This window comes from Scyliorhinus canicula, chromosome 3 (assembly GCF_902713615.1).
Source record: "Scyliorhinus canicula chromosome 3, sScyCan1.1, whole genome shotgun sequence".
NCBI lineage: Eukaryota > Metazoa > Chordata > Chondrichthyes > Carcharhiniformes > Scyliorhinidae > Scyliorhinus > Scyliorhinus canicula.
In genome coordinates, this window is record NC_052148.1 from 270,168,322 (window position 1) to 270,184,702 (window position 16,381).

At 45.6% G+C, this 16,381-nt stretch overlaps 1 protein-coding gene across 1 annotated transcript in view; it reads right to left on the reverse strand.

The window, feature by feature from the left end:
- Nucleotides 1-6,047: 6,047 nt before the first annotated feature.
- The window catches only part of tspan5a (tetraspanin 5a), a 108,716-nt gene continuing 98,382 nt past the window's right edge, over nucleotides 6,048-16,381 (reverse strand). Inside the window, exons 7-8 of the mRNA XM_038792788.1 lie at nucleotides 14,068-14,184; nucleotides 6,048-7,696 (exon numbers count right to left, since the gene is read on the reverse strand). Coding sequence (XP_038648716.1) covers nucleotides 7,631-7,696; nucleotides 14,068-14,184 — 183 coding nt within the window. The 3' untranslated portion in view covers nucleotides 6,048-7,630. The remainder of the gene's footprint in view (nucleotides 7,697-14,067; nucleotides 14,185-16,381) is intronic.

Consider the following 16,381-nt stretch of genomic DNA (forward strand, 5'->3'; position numbering starts at 1 on the left):
GGCTGCAGTGATCTCTGTACGTGCATGTACACAAGGGGTTAATGTGTAATCAGTAAAACCACATGATCACTAGAGGGCCGGACCAACAGGGGTATAAAGGCAACCACATTGGGTCTCTCCCTCTCTTTCGGATGGACTGTGACAAGGGCAGGAGTATCAGATTAGTTCAGATAGTTAGTGTAGTTAGATCCTGTTAACCTTATCACCAGTATCAATGTTAAAGTAAAAAAACTCATGCAATAATTATTATAGTTACTCAATAATCTTGTATTCTTCATCTGATCATCTTGTATGCCTCAATTAAGTCACCTCTTAACCTTCTTCTCTCTAACAAAAACAGCCTCAAGTCCCTCAGCCTTCCCTCATAAGATCTTCATACCATCCTTGTAAATCTCCTCTGCACCCTTTCCAATGCTTCCACCTCCTTCCTATAATGCAATGACCAGAACTGCATGCAATACTCCAAATGCAGCCGCACCAGAGTTTTGCACAGCTGCAAAATGACCTCATGGCTCCGAAACTCAATCCCTCTACCAATAAAAGCTAACACACCGTACGCCTTCTTGACAACCCTATCAACCTGGGTGGCAACTTTCAGGGATCTATGCACATGGATACCGAGATCTCTGCTCATCCACACTATCAAGAATCTTACCATTAGCCCAGTACTCTGTCTTCCTGTTATTCCTTCCAAAATGATTCACCTCACACTTTACTGCATTAAACTCCATTTGCCACCTCTCAGCCCAGCTCTGCAGCTTATCTATGTCCCTCTGTAACTTGCAACATCCTTCCGCACTGTCCACAAGTCCACCGACTTTAGTGTCATCTGCAAATTTACTCACCCATCCTTCTAAGCCCTCCTCCCGTCATTTATAAAAATGACAAACAGCAGTGGCCCCAAAACAGATCCGTGTGGTACACCATTAGTAATTGAACTCCAGGCTGAACATTTCCCATCAACCACTACCCTTTGTCTTCTTCCAGCTAGCCAATTTCTGATCCAAACTGCTAAATCACCCTGAATCCCATGCCTCCCTTTTCTGCAATAGCCTACCATGGGGAACCTTATCAAACGCTTTACTGAAATCCATAGACACCACATCAACTGCTTTACCCTCGCCAACCTGTTTGGTCACCTTCTCAAAGAACTCAATAAGGTTTGTGAGGCACGACCTACCCTTCACAAAACTGTGTTGACTATCGCAAATCAAATTATTCCTTTCCAGATAGTTATAAATCCTATCTCTTATAAACCTTTCCAAGACTTTGCCCACAACAGAAGTAAGGCTCACTGGTCTATAGTTACCGGGGTTATCTCTACTCCCCTTCTTGAACAAGGGGGCAACATTTGCTGTCCTCCAGTCTTCTGACAATGATGACATAAAGATCAAAGCCAAAGGTTCAGCAATCTCTTTCCTAGCTTCCCAGAGAATCCTAGGATAAATCCCATCTTATTTTATTACAGGCCTCAAGTTAGTAGCACAAGGCTGTAATTATGCTGATTTCAGAGACAATATGATAATGGATCAATTCATTTCTGGACTATCTTATACAAATTTGAGAGAAGAACTTTCACAAAATAAGTATCTAATACTAGAAATCGCTACACAACAATGCCTTGCTTATGAACAAAATCAATACTTTGAGTCTTTACAAAGAATCAGTCTCCAGAAAGCGAAATCTGTAAAAATGGCGCAAATTCTCATCACGAGGTAGAGGCAGGGTTGAAACTGAAGAAGACGGAAGTTCTGAGCGGCAGCCATCTTGCGCGTGTGCAGTCTGACCAGTCCGCACATGCGTACTTCCCTAAAAGACACAAACCGGCAGAAGTGTTCTCGCGCATGCGCAGTTGCGAAAAGAGCGCACAGTAAAGGAAACTCGGCGTTCGCATGCGCAATTGAGTCCAACGCATGATGTCACGAGCGTCATGACATCAGAGGACCCGGACCACGCCCACTTAAAGGGGAAATGCCCGAAAATTGCAAAAAAAGTTTCAAAGCTCCAAAACACAATTTTTTTACCTCGAAAGACAGAACAATGCCTGAACTTCTACCAGCAGTTGAAAATAACCTCTGCAGCACCCTGGAATAAGGCGTTTGCACCACCCAAAGTGAAGACCATAATAACAAATCCGAAACCAAAGATGATTTGTTCATTGAAAATGAAGAGCACAATAACGAATGCGAAACAGAGATGATATGTATATTGAAGAATACTACTCAGACATGGCTGAGTTCTTCAGACATGATGGTCATAGCATCAGCAACATGGTTTAAAAGCTCAATACGAATCTACTCATGGTAGATGAATCCAATACCATGATGCAATGGCAGATCGTTGAAACATTGGATGACAGCAACCTGTCAATCAGCCAAGAAGAAAACGACGCCACACAGAGACCACAGAACTACTCCAAAGAGAGAAAACTGCACGACTCCACACAGAGAGTGATGAAAGACTCCACAGAGAGAGTGATGAAAGACTCCACAGAGAGAGCGACACAAGCATCCATAGAGAGCTCGTTGACAGACTCCAGAATGGAAGCAATTAAAGACTCCAGAGCGACAACTGTGCACAAAGATGATAATGCAGGTCTATCCATCTTATCTGAGCAACCAGCAGCAGATTATGAAAGTCTACCAAGCTCACGTGAACAACAAAGACTATGAACGTCTACCCAGCTCATTTGACCAACAAGACGACACTGAATGTCTACCCATTGTATGTGAGAATAGTGACAACAAGCTACCTTGTTCCCAATGTGGTTGCCTTTATACCCCTGTTGGTCCGGCCCATGTGGTACTACTGATTACACATTAACCCCTTGCGTTAACCCCTTTGTTATCACTGGACGAATTTGAGTCTTCTTCGAGATTCAGAAGACCTCATCAGTAACCAAGGTCTGAGTAACACATATTAGATAATACAGGAGTGTAATAAAAGAGAGGCATTGTGGATCGTCGTGTTTTGTATCAGCTCTCATAGCTATCACCAGTTCAAGTTTAGCAGTATTAGTATTGTTTTCCTTCCCACGTTATTGTAATTTAATAAATCTTTAACTAGTCACAAACTAGACGGTTTCTGATGCACTGGCTCAATCATTGCAACGTACTAGAATGCAAGTCGTACTGGCGAATTTCACTTCAGTTTGACTTTAGACCACATCCTTAAATTTAAAGTTCATTAAATTTATAAATTAATTTTTAAAATGTAGAGTACCCAATTCATTTTTCCAATTAAGGGGCAATTTAGTGTGTTCAATCCACCTACCCTGAACATCTTTGGGTTGTGGGGGCGAAACCCACTTAAACACGGGGAGAACGTGCAAACTCTACACTGAGAATGACCCAGAGCCAGGAACAAACCTGGGACCTCGGCGCCGTGAGACTGCAGTGCTGCCCCATTCAAGATACATAACCCTGGCAGTATGGTGGAGCAGTGGTTAGCACTGCAGTCTCACGGCGCCGAGGTCCCAGGTTCGTTCCCAGCTCTGGGTCACTGCCCGTGCAGAGTTTGCACATTCTCCCCGTGTTTGCGTGAGTTTCGACCCCACAGCCTAAAGATGTGCAGGTTAGGTGGGTTGGCCGCGCTAAATTGCCCCTTAATTGGAAAAAAATAATTGGGCAATCTAAATTTATAAAAAGTTCAGTATTTTTTCTTGATTATCACAGGGTACTTTCGTGGGGATCAACCATCCTCTCCCAAAGATTCAATCCTCGTCTATCAACCTAGATTTAAACTTACCAATTCTTGCTGCTTACACAGCTGTGATTGTAATTGCTCCACATTGGCAGGGTGCTTTGAGTTGCCTCGTTCCCAAGCTCTGGAATTTCTCTTCCAAATCTTCTGCCTCGCTCTCCTCAAAGGTGCTCGTTAATCCTGACTTTTTAACTAAGCTTTTCAATTAATAACTCCAGAATATCAAGCTAGTCTCAGTAATTGTAAAAACCTACCTGGTTCACTGATGCCTTTTGGGGAAGGAGAAATCTGCCGTCCTTACCTGGTCTGGCCTACATTTGACTCCAGACCCACAGCAATGAGGTTGACTCTTAAATGCCTTCAGTTCAATGACAGTTAGGGACAGGAGAACAAATTCTGGTCCGGCCAGCAATGTCCACATCCCATAAAAGAACAAAAAAAAAACATGCTATTTGACTTTGGAGACCATCATATCTAGGCCCAAACCTCGACATGTCCAATGTTCTAGGAATTGTAAATGTTGTGATGAGGAGGGAGCAAATCCACAGTGATTTTCCTTAATTCAGGAATGCTCAGCACTGCGGTTTCCCCCTCCAAAAAGTGGATTTCTGTTCTAATAGCAACATTGATGACCTCGAGTGCTTCACACTGTTACAATGTCGGAGGAACAAGATAGCTACAGTGGCACACAACAAACTCCTACAAGCTTCAACGTGATAACCACCAAATAATGTTCTTGGGTGTTGGCCGAGAGATAAATAATTCCCAATAAAAACTGTCCTGCTCTTGATCAAAGTAGTACGAGGATCCTTGAGACCACTTCAGGGGACAGACAAGGCCTCATGTTTCAGTGTTTAGTCCAAAAGATGGCACCTCTAACTGTGCAGCGGCCTAGATTTCCGTGTTCGAGTCCTTGTGATTTTGACACAGCCGAGGGTGATAGAACCTGGACCACAGTTGAGGAAGTACACAGCACACGGAGATAAACAGACGGCCTTTACCCGTGCCACAGTATCATCTTAGGAATCCATCCAGAGGAAGCTCCATTAAGTTGTTAAAAAAATGAAGTTATTTTTCATGATGTGTGACTGCAGTAAAATAGGGGGGGGGGGGGGGGGGGGGTCAAAGTGCAGAGTTTGTCAATTACTTACATGCATTTAGTCATTGCTGAACATTATTGAGCCATTAGACCTGCCCCTACCCAGGGCAAAGTAGGTTCACCTTCCCAAAACCAAGCCCCTTTGAGCACTATAGGCTTTCCCTCGATTAGAGATTCCTGCCATTCCTCCTCAGGAATATTCAAGGATGTTTGGTCGCAGACCACCCGATGGCTGCTATCCCAAATTCCCGCCATTGATCAGCTGACACATATATCCTTTAGGACCATCCCATCTTCCCTCGGCCAATTGAAAACAAAGCCTTCAACGTCCCATTGGATAAATCTTGATGTTGGCCAATTCCATTTGTGATATTTTTTCTTGACTACTGAAACTGACGTAGCGCAAAAATAAAATTCTGGCACTGATTTTTTTTCTCCCAGGTTTTGCCCACAGGAACATTTTAGAGATTAATCTCGAGACATCAGGACAACCTTGAAGAGTTGGCAACCCGACCCTTGATTGGTCTGGTTGGAAGAGGTGCGGAAGTGGCCATTGACACAGGTATAAAAACAGAAAACTGGAACGGCCATATGCAAATGCTGGAACTATATCACCATTTCCTCACTGTCGCTGTGTCAAAATCCAGGAACTCCCTCCCTCCCTAACAGCACTGTGGATGTATCTACAGCACAGAGACTACAGCCGGTTCCAGAAGGCAGCTCACCCCCACCTTCTCGGGGGCAATTAAGGATGGGCAATAAATGATAACCGATCCCGCGACGCCCAAACTCAGCAGGTCTGGTGGAGAGAGAGAGAAACAGAGTTAGTGTTTCAGGTCTGTGACCTTCCATCAGATCCACGAAAGTTTCTCTCTCCACAGATGCTGTCTGGCCTGCTGAGTATTTCCAGCATTTTCTGTTGTTAATTTCAGAGTGCCAGCATCTGGATGAGATTCCAATTAATTTTCGAAGGAGTTCTCGAGCGTCAATCCCCCATGTCTTTAAAAAAAGGGCAGCAAAAACTATATATTTTCTTTATTCTGGCAGATTTATTTTTGTCCAAAGTTCGCCATGAAGTTAAAAAAAAACGTGCAGTGTTTTTGCGGATACGAGCTGGAGGTGTACATTCATATAAAGTTGGGGCAAGTGAGGTTACATTTTGAGGACTTGTCATGGGTAACAAATCGAGACATTTAAAAAAAACACCTGGTCTGAAACCTCTGTATTTTGAAAGCACACACGGCCATCAGTGTAGAAAAGTGTTTCTTTTATTTAAAAGTGGATGACCACCATCCACAAACCAGTATAGTGACATCTGACTGAAACAGCATCTTCTGGGGGGTCTCACGAACCGGTGTCACTCAGTGATAAGGTTGATCGGTCCAGAGTGTCATTGGGGCGTACGCGTAAAACTCTTTACATGGAGGGATTATCCACTCATATCTCAACAAGAGATCCCAGCAAACAATCATGCAACGCTGTGCAAACAGGAGGGAGCTGATTAAACATGATCATAAATGTCACACCCGACGCTGGCACAGAAGCTGGATGCAGGCAGAATTAACAAAAGTACAAGAGGAAATTGACAGTTTTAGGACTAAGTAATACTGAATATTCATCATTGCGAAAATGCATTCTTTCTTTATAACGCGCCCAGTTTTAGCTCTATAACCTTGGGTTATACTGCAAGTAAATTGGACTACTATTCTATCTCAATTATCATTTGCAAGTGAGTAATTTAGCAATTTACTGCATCTCTCTGAAATGCTTAGTACGAATGTTTTTGGGGTACATCGATTTTTTAAAATATATTACAATAGTTTTTGCTTTAACAAAATAACTTTAAAGGTGTCCATGTGTAACATTGGGTTCTATTATCTTGTGCTTCTACGAAAACGTATTAACTGAAGACATTATCCTACATATAACACTATAACTTTGTATTTTCATTTATTTACAGAAGGACAGGAAGGAAGTTTTGAGGAAAAAAAACCACCCAGCAGAATTAGAAAAGGTACATTGTCCCTTTTTTTTTTGCACTTAATAAAAGTGTACAGATATTTGGCAAAGAACTTCACAAAACCATCAAATTACTGCCTCAGGTCACAGGCACATGAAATTCAACCATCTAAATCAGTCTGTGAAGGCCCCTCGTCTGTGTTGTTACCCCCCTGGGTCTCGGATTGCAAGATGCTGCGAAGTTCCCAACTGGGAGGAGAGGGGATAGATTGAACAAGACACCAACCAGGAAAGGCAGGGACAGACAGGTTAGTATTGGCCCAACCACAATGGACTCCTCCTGGGCTGCAAATTCTGTGAACAATGTCATTTAAAACATTTTTACAAGGGGGTAAAGTTTGAGTCTGTCAGGGAAGAGACACTTTACTCTGTGCTTTCAAACGCAGGACGGCTATCACGGCAATGCTGGCACCGGCAGTTATCACCACGACCCAGTGTGTCAGGACTGTGAAGGAGGGAGGACATGTTCAGCCAGGTGATCATTGATCACTGAAGATGCTCTGTTTTGAATCTCCTCTGGGCGGGTTTGTGACCACAGCATCCATCCTGCATAATCCAATCGCAGTCACACTTTCGGAGAGCAGTTGAGGTGGGGTGGGAATAGGTGGGGGTGTGGGGGAGGGGACATGGAGGGGGGGGGGTGGAGAAGAGAGTTGGGAGGAAAGCATCCATTTCACAAAGCATCACGTGCATCTCTCCCCACCCTTATCCTGGAATATCGCAGGGCTCGGCGTGCAAGTGACATTCAGGGAGCTGCTGTGTTCTTGTCCTGGTCCCATGCTGTGTTCACTCCATGATGGGGGTGCTCAGTCACCAGCTCGCTCTAACTGCTTCAATATCACTGACCAAATTTTGAGACAGGCAGATCCCAAATATCTGTGAAAGAGAGAAATTAAAAACACATTGCATTTTTAAATACCAAGGTACTATTCAGTATATAAATATTAAAGTCACTTCAAAACTAGTTGAAATATTCCAAAGTGTCCAGCATCCAATGAAATGCACAGGAATCCTGGGTGTGGAGGGCGAGGGAATCTCTGTGTGGAGCCAGAGGATATGGGCGAGGTACTAAATGAATACTTTGCATCAGTATTCACCAAAGAGAAGGAATTGGCGGATGTTGAGTCTGGAGAAGAGTGTGTAGATAGGCTGGATCACATTGAGATCCAAAAAGACGAGGTGTTGGGCATCTCGAAAAATATTAAGGTGGATAAGTCCCCAGGGCCTGATGGGATCTACCCCAGAATACTAAAGGAGGCAAGAGAGGAAATTGCTGAGGCCTTGATAGAAATCTTTGGATCCTGTCTTCAGGTGATGTCCCGAAGGAATGGAGAATAGACAATGTTGTTCCTTTGTTTAAGAAGGGTAGCAAGGATAATCCAGGGAACTACAGGCCGGTGAGCCTTACGTCAGTGGTAGGGAAATTACTGGAGAGAATTCATCGAGACAGGATCTACTCCCATTTGGAAGCAAATGGACGTATTAGTGAGAGGCAGCATGGTTTTGTGAAGGGGAGGTCACGTCTCACGAACTTGAGTTTTTCGAACAGGCCACAAATTTGATTAACGCAGGTAGGGCAGTGGATGTTGTCTATATGGACTTCAGTAAGGCCTTTGACAAGGTCCCTCATGGTAGACTGGTACAAAAGGTGAAGTCACACGGGATCAATTGTGAGCTGGCAAGATGGATACAGAACTGGCTAGGTCATAGAAGGCAGAGAGTAGCAATGGAAGGGTGCTTTTCTGATTGGAGGCTGTGACGCGTGGTGTTCCTCAGGGATCACTGCTGGCACCTTTGCTGTTCATAGTATATATAAATGATTTGGAGGAAAATGTAACTGGTCTGATTAGTAAGTTTGCAGACGACACAAAGGTTGGTGGAATTGCAGATAGCGATGAGGACTGTCAGAGGATACAGCAGGATTTAGATCGTTTGGAGACTTGGGCGGAGAGATGGCAGATGGAGTTTAATCCGCACAAATGTGAGGTAATGCATTTTGGAAGGTCTAATGCAGGTAGGGAATATACAGTGAATGGTAGAACCCTCAAGAGTATTGAAAGTCAGAGAGATCTAGGTGTACAGGTCCACAGGTCACTGAAAGGGGCAACACAGGTGAAGAAGGTAGTCAAGAAGGCATACAGCATGCTTACCTTCATTGGCCGGGGCATTGAGTATAAGAATTGGCAAGTCATGTTGCAGCTGTATAGAACCTTAGTTAGACCACACTTGGAGTATAGTGTTCAATTCTGGTCGCCACACTACCAGAAGGATGTGGAGGCTTTAGAGAGGGTGCAGAAGAGATTTACCAGAATGTTGCCTGGTATGGATGGCATTAGCTATGAGGAGCGGTTGAATAAATGTGGAGGGCCGAAGGGCCTGTTCCTGTGCTGTACTTTTCTTTATTCTTTGTTCTTTGGCTCAATTAAGTTTCTTTGACTCAACGATCCCTCCAGGGGCGAGTTCCACCCACCTTCACACCACTCGCTGGGTAATTCCCGTGAATTCCCTCTTGGATTTTTTAGTAACGCTCTTACGTTTAAGCTTCCTAAATTTTGGACTCCATCCCAAGTGGAAACATCTCTCCATCTACCCCTAAACGGAAGGACCTCTATCATCCTGCATGCCAACCCTCCCAAAAGCCAGACTCCCTGCCCAATCAGCACATCGGGCTGCCTATCCTGTAGGACTGCCTCAGTGTCGCTGGGAATTGAATATCAAACTAGCCGGAAGATAGGAAATCACACGGACATGTAGCAAAGTACTGGAAAATTAGAAGAGGCTGGAAATACTCAGCATCTGTAGAGAGAAGTACAGAGTTAATCTATCTGTGACCGGAGTTCTGAGGAATGGTTATTGACCGGGGGAGTTGACTATTCCTCGACAGACACTGTCTGACCTGCGCCAACACATCCAGCGTTTTGCATATTTTCCACTTTTCCAAGAACATTTTTGCTCATTTGTGACATTGAAGCTGGGGAGGGGGAAAAATAAACTCTTTTTAAAAATAAATTTAGAGTACCCGATTAATTTTTTCCAATTAAGGGACAATTTAGCGTGGCCAATCCACCTACCTTGCACATCTTTGGGTTGTGGGGGAAAAACCCACGCAAACACGGGGAGAATGTGCAAACTCCACACGGACAGTGACGCAGAGCCGGGATCGAACCTGGGGTCTCGGCGCCGTGAGGCAGCATTGCTAACCACTGCACCACCATGCTTCCCAAGGAAAAAAAATCTCTGATTGGACAGGCCAGTTTCTTACGCGATGAAACCTCCTGGAAATCAGCCAATCAGAGCGGGTGACCACACCTGGACAGGTACGACACACTCGGACCTTCTCACAAGGCTTAATGGAGAACCGACTGCCCCTTGACGGAGAATGTGGCGACTAGGGGTTTTTCACAGTAACTTCACTGCAGCGTTAATGTAAGCCTACTTGTGACATGAATAAAGATTATTATTATTAAGCAGCTGTGATTTAGCCTGTTCCCCCGAGGGTACTGAGGTCAAGGATAGGCAGTCGTCAGGGATGTTGTTTGAAGCTCGATGATGATAAACAACCATGTTGCGCCACAATTTCCCTCCAAAAATGGTCAGAAGAACTGGCCAGCTAGCTTGACGTGCTTTAAAAAAAACAGATGTTTATCCTAAAGGAAGCAATTCAAAAATATAATTAGCAGGAGTAGAAGTCAGTAATTCTGAGCCAATGTACCAGATTTAGAGAGACAGATTGAGCCCACAGTGATTTAATGGGATCCCGCAATTTGCAACTGAACGGTCAATTTAGCCAAACTTCCTTACGTGTAACTGTTGTACTTCTCAAAAGGGATGGGCAACAATTATAATAATAATAATACTCTTTGTTGTCACAAGTAGGCTTACATTAACACTGCAATGAAGTCACTGTGAAAAGCCCCTAGTCGCCACATTCTGGAGCCTGTTCGGGACACAGAGGGAGAATTCAGAATGTCCAATTCACCTAACACCTTGTCTTTCGGAGACTTGTGGGAGGAAACCGGAGCACCCGGAGGAAACCCACGCAGACACGGGGAGAACGTGCAGACTCCACACCGACAGTGACCCAGGCTGGGAATCGAACCCGGGTCCCTGGCACTGTGAAGCAACAGTGCTACCCACTGTGCTGCCGTGCCGCCCATCTTGCTAACCTCATCAGCAATACTCACATTCCGTGATCAAATTCACAGCAAAAGTAAGAGTCAGGCGGTTGGAGGCAGGTGATGTGCAATCCCAGCTTCCAGCGGGCAGCACGGTAGCATTGTGGATAGCCCAATTGCTTCACAGCTCCAGGGTCCCAGGTTCGATTCCGGCTTGGGTCACTGTCTGTGCGGAGTCTGTACATCCTCCCCATGTGTGCGTGGGTTTCCTCCGGGTGCTCCGGTTTCCTCCCACAGTCCAAAGATGTGCAGGTTAGGTGGATTGGCCATGCTAAATTGCCCTTTAGTGTCCAAAATTGCCCTTAGTGTTGGGTGGGGTTACTGGGTTATGGGGATAGGGTGGAGGTGTTGACCTTGGGTAGGGTGCTCTTTCCAGGAACCGGTGCAGACTCGATGGGCCGAATGGCCTCCTTCTGCACTGTAAATTCTATGATAAATTCCAGCAGGAAAGCGAAGCGTTATTAGTGATTTTGCCAAACAGCGCAGATTTAACTTCCACAATATTACATGCACAGTTCTCGACTCCGCAGTATCAAAAGAACAAACAGAAAGTACAAAAGAAAACCCCAGAAACGTGGAGTTGACCACCACCTTCTTGAGGGCCATTAGGGGTGGGCAATAAATGCTGGGCCAAGCCAGTCACACCCACAACCCATCAATAATTTTTTTTAAGGCTTGGCCTTGGTTTAGTGTTTCATTCAAAAAGACCGAGCCTCTGACAGTGCAGCATTCCCTTAGGTACTGCCATTGAGCGTCAGTCTAGATAATTGGGCTCAAGTGTCCACGGTGGGGCTTCAACCCACAACTTTCCAACTCCCAGGCGAGTGTCACTGTCATCGACAGTGTCCCAAGTGGAAAACTGCCCCTGACCGAACATATTTCCTCCCTCGTTATCTGATCACTGCAAAAAAATAAAAATACAGACTTGAAAAATAGCAAAGTTATTCCTGCCTCCTTCTTGATCCAACTTCGTAACGGGGGAATAAAGATAGAGGCGGCAGCAAAATGCGTGTGTATCGGCCGAGGGGCAGGTTGTGAAGGTATTGAGAGAGTGCAGGAAAGATTCATGAGAATGAAGTTGGGACTGTTTTCCTTGGAGAAGAGAAGGCAGAGAAAAGATTTGATAGAGTTTTCCAAAATACCGAGTGATCTGGACAGAGTAGATCGGGAGCAGGGTGGAGCGGAGGCACAGTGGTAAGCACTGCCGCCTCAGAGCTCCAGGGTCCGGGGTGAAATTCCGGCACTGGGTAACTAACTGTCCGTGTGGAGTCTGCACGTTCTCCATGTGTCTGCGTGGGTTTCCTCCGGGCGCTCCAAAGATGTGCGGGTTAGGTGGATTTGCTATAATAAATTGGCTATGGTGAACTGGCCCTTAAGTGTCCAAAAGGTTAGGTGGGGGTATGGGCATAGGTGGTGGGGGGGGGGGCACCTAGTTAGGTGCTCTTCCAGAGGTTCGGTGCAGACTCGATGGGCCGAATGGCCTCCTTCTGTTCCTACGTGTTATGGTCTTATGGACACCAATTTAATGTAATTCACAAAAGAAGCAGTGGAGGAATTAGGAGAAATGTTGTCACACTGCGAATGGTGAAGATCAGGACTCAGTGAGTGTGGCGTGGGGACAGGGTTAATCAAAGCATTCAAGAGGGAAAATATTTTTTTTTTAAATCTCCATGGCTGGACCAGCATTTATTGCCTTTCCCCAATTCCCACATCAGGAGTCAACCACATACCTGTGGATCTGGAGTCACATGTAGGCCAGACCAGGTAAGGACGGCAGATTTCCGTCCCTAAAGGACATTAGTGAATCAGATGGGTTTTTACGACGATGGTCACCCATTAATTCCAGATTATTATTATTTTTAAATTGAATTCAAATTTCACCACCATGCCACGGTAGGATTTGAACCCGGGTCCCCAGAGTTTCAGTAATCGAGTCCAGTGACAATACCACTTTGCCACTGTCTCCCCGGTGTGCAGGGAGAAGGCGAGGTAATGGCACTCTGTGAATAGCTGATTTGAGGAACTGGCACAGACATGATGGACTGAATGGCCTCCTATTGTGCTGTAACAATTCTGTGATGTTTACTGGGCCAACACTGACATTCTTGTGCTTCATTTTCACTTTGTACATGGCCGACTCTCAAGACCTTACAATGAGAAAACACATTGGGTAGATATTGTGCAACCAATCCTGTCCCCAAGGGACTAGAGCTTACATAAAGTGAACTTTATTTAGTATTAGTGAGGAAACACTGATGCTATCTATCCAAGTTGGATATTGCCCAGTTGCAGAATGGAAAAGAAAACATTTTTCCCTCCACAGCACCACCCAGCCTCCAAGGAATGCACGCTTTCCTTAACAACGTTCCAGTGAAATTCACCCTGATGGAAGATGCCATCATAAATCATGTAAAAAGTAAAGTCGCCACAGTCCCAGATGACCATGGGCTGCTTGTCCCCTCTGAGGGGGACAGCTGACTGGGGGTGATTTAACCAGAGGATCACCACAGTTCAGGCGAGGACCAAGGTTGAGAAGACTGAATAACCTCAGCCGGTACAGGAATTGAACCCACACTGCTGGCCTTGCTCCACATCACGGAGCAGCTGCACAACCCACTGAGCTAAACCTGGTGCTTTATGGCAGTGATTATCAAAAGAAACTTGGCATCAAGCAGAAACGATGACAGGTGACCAAAAACACGATGAAAGAGGGAGGCTTTTAAAAATCGTCTTATAAGGAGGAGAGGGGTAGAGGGGTTTGGGGTGTGAATTCGAGAACTCGGGGCCCAGGCGGGAGTCGGGGCCCGGGCGGGGGTCGGGGCCCGGGCGGGGGTCGGGGCCCGGGCGGGGGTCGGGGCCCGGGCGGGGGTCGGGGCCCGGGCGGGGGTCGGGGCCCGGGCGGGAGTCGGGGCCCGGGCAGTGGAAGGCACGGTCACCAATGGCGATGCTCAAGAGGCTTCGCCGGGGACCCCGGGGATGTGGAACTGGAAGAGGCAACGGAGACAGGGGAGGGATGAGACCATGGAGGGAATATGTGAAGCAAGCACAAGATGACACGACAGTAACCCTCACCTGCAACAATGCGATTCCAATAAATATTCCTGCGACCACCGTCAGATTTTCCTGGAGCCATTTCTCAAACTGTCCCACACAACCTTTAGTGTAAATATAATTCTGCTGCTCCAGCACCTGTGAGTAATGCAAATGTAATTAGGGCGAAGTCACATTGGAATCAGCAATGTAAAAAAAACTAAACACAATGCGAAAATTCTGTGCAGCCAACGATCCTCGAGTTTCCCGCTGCGTTTGAAAAATGCCCTTTTAACATTAATCTAAGCGAGCACACAAATCTGATGGAGTTCGGTCACAGGTCAGCCATGATCTCATTGAATGGCAAACAGCCTCAAGGGTCTAAACGGCCTCCTCCTGTTCCGATGTCCTGAGCTGGCCACAGTCGGGGAAAGCAGCAATTACAAACAATTTTTTTTTTTTTTTTTTAATAATTTTTATTGGAATTTTTTACAGAAAATATAACAAAAAGTATAGCAAAAAGCAGTAATATGCAACTAACAGCCCCATAACACCCACAATTCCCCCCATACCGTAACATCACATGTATCACATTCCCCCACCCACCCCCCAAACAAGAGAACTTAACCATAAATTAAAATTAGATAAATCAAATTTAAATAAAATAAGCTAACATAATCAACGTCTCCCCCATTACAAACCATTTTTAGTGTCAGCCCTCGCTCAGAGGGCGACACTCTCACCTTGGGAGTCAGAAGCCCGAGGGTTCGAGTCTCAGTCCAGAGACCTGAACAAAATGTAGCCTGTCAGTCCCAGCACAGCAAGGAGAGAGCACTACACTGTCAGAGGCACCACCTTCCACATCGGATGTTAAATAGAGGGTCCGTCTGCCGGCCACGGAACCTGGCAATCCTGCGGCCGTATCTGCCGGTAAAGCCAGGGGCTTTACGCTGCACAGCTGCTAACCCCCCCCCCCCCCCCACCCACAGGGTGGAGGATCGTGCGGGGCGCCCCGACTTTCTGGTCGTAAGACCAGACGGATCCTGCGGACAGAGCCGCAGAATCGGAGAAGCCAGCCCTCGATCACTGCAATTTACAGAAGGTGAACTGCGGGACATCAACTAGTAGAGCAACAAAAATAATCACTCCTGAAGGTGCATCAGGCACGGATGAGGGCTTTATTGACCAACGCTGGGGAAAGGAGAGATCAATATAGCAACCCTCCCCAAACCTTGTATCATTGTAGGTGTCTCTCAGTTTCAGTCTGGGCGCAAATGGTGAACCCTTCAATGTACAGTTGCCCATTTTGCAATGTCCAGAAGAGCAAATTAGACAGCCTAGGAAACTGAAATGAAAAATGACAATCACTTACTGTCACAAGTAGGCTTCAATTAAGTTACTGGGGAAAGCCCCTAGTCGCCACATTCCGGCGTCTGTTCGGGGAGGCTGGTACGGGAATTGAACCGTGTTGCTGGCTTGTCGGTCTGCTTTCAAAGCCAGCGATTTAGCCCAGTGTGCTAAACCAGCCAATATTCCTCCAAGGAAACAAATTTATTGCAGTGTCGACTAACATTTTTACGACTTGTTTATTGGAAAGTGAGGTGAGTGGGTGAGGTTGATCATTTTACTGCAGTGCACAAATCTGGACCTCATCCCCCGACTGCATCCACAGTCTAAGAGGAATGCAAACACTTTGCCAACACAAAATCTCGGACATACTATGAACCAGATTGGCAGTGTGACAATGAACATTTGCAAAGCAGTGGAACCATTCCAGATATTCCAACAGGTATCAATACCTCCATGGAAAATCTCAAAGCGGATATCAATAGATTTTTGTTAGGCAAAGATATTAAGGAATATGGAACCAAGATGGTTAGATGGAGTTAAGGTACAGATCTAACTGAACGGTGGGATAGGTTTTGAGGGGTTGAATGGCCCAATCCAGTTTGCATGTTCCTATTACCTCTTCCCAAATATCTCATCTTTCCAGGTATTGTAACTGAAGTCAGAACTGGAAATGTCTGTTTCCTGGTCACCACCAATTCTAACCAGCAGCACAAGAACAACCTATTCTTCCTTCACTCCATGTGGAAGCTTCATACATTTGGAATTGTCAACACAGACAACAGCAAATTCAAAATCAAGGAATGGAACTCTGAATACCTCAGGAGCTAACACTCTCTCACTGCAAAACGTCCAGACTATCTATTGACACCACTCAGTCAATCAATAAGTTGGAAATGGGCTGGGACTTGAAGCAGAACTCTCAGAAAACGGTCTATTTTACATCAAGAATCTACTCGAACAATGCACTGCAGCAAACAGTCTACAGAGTCTATTTAAACAGAGGCCC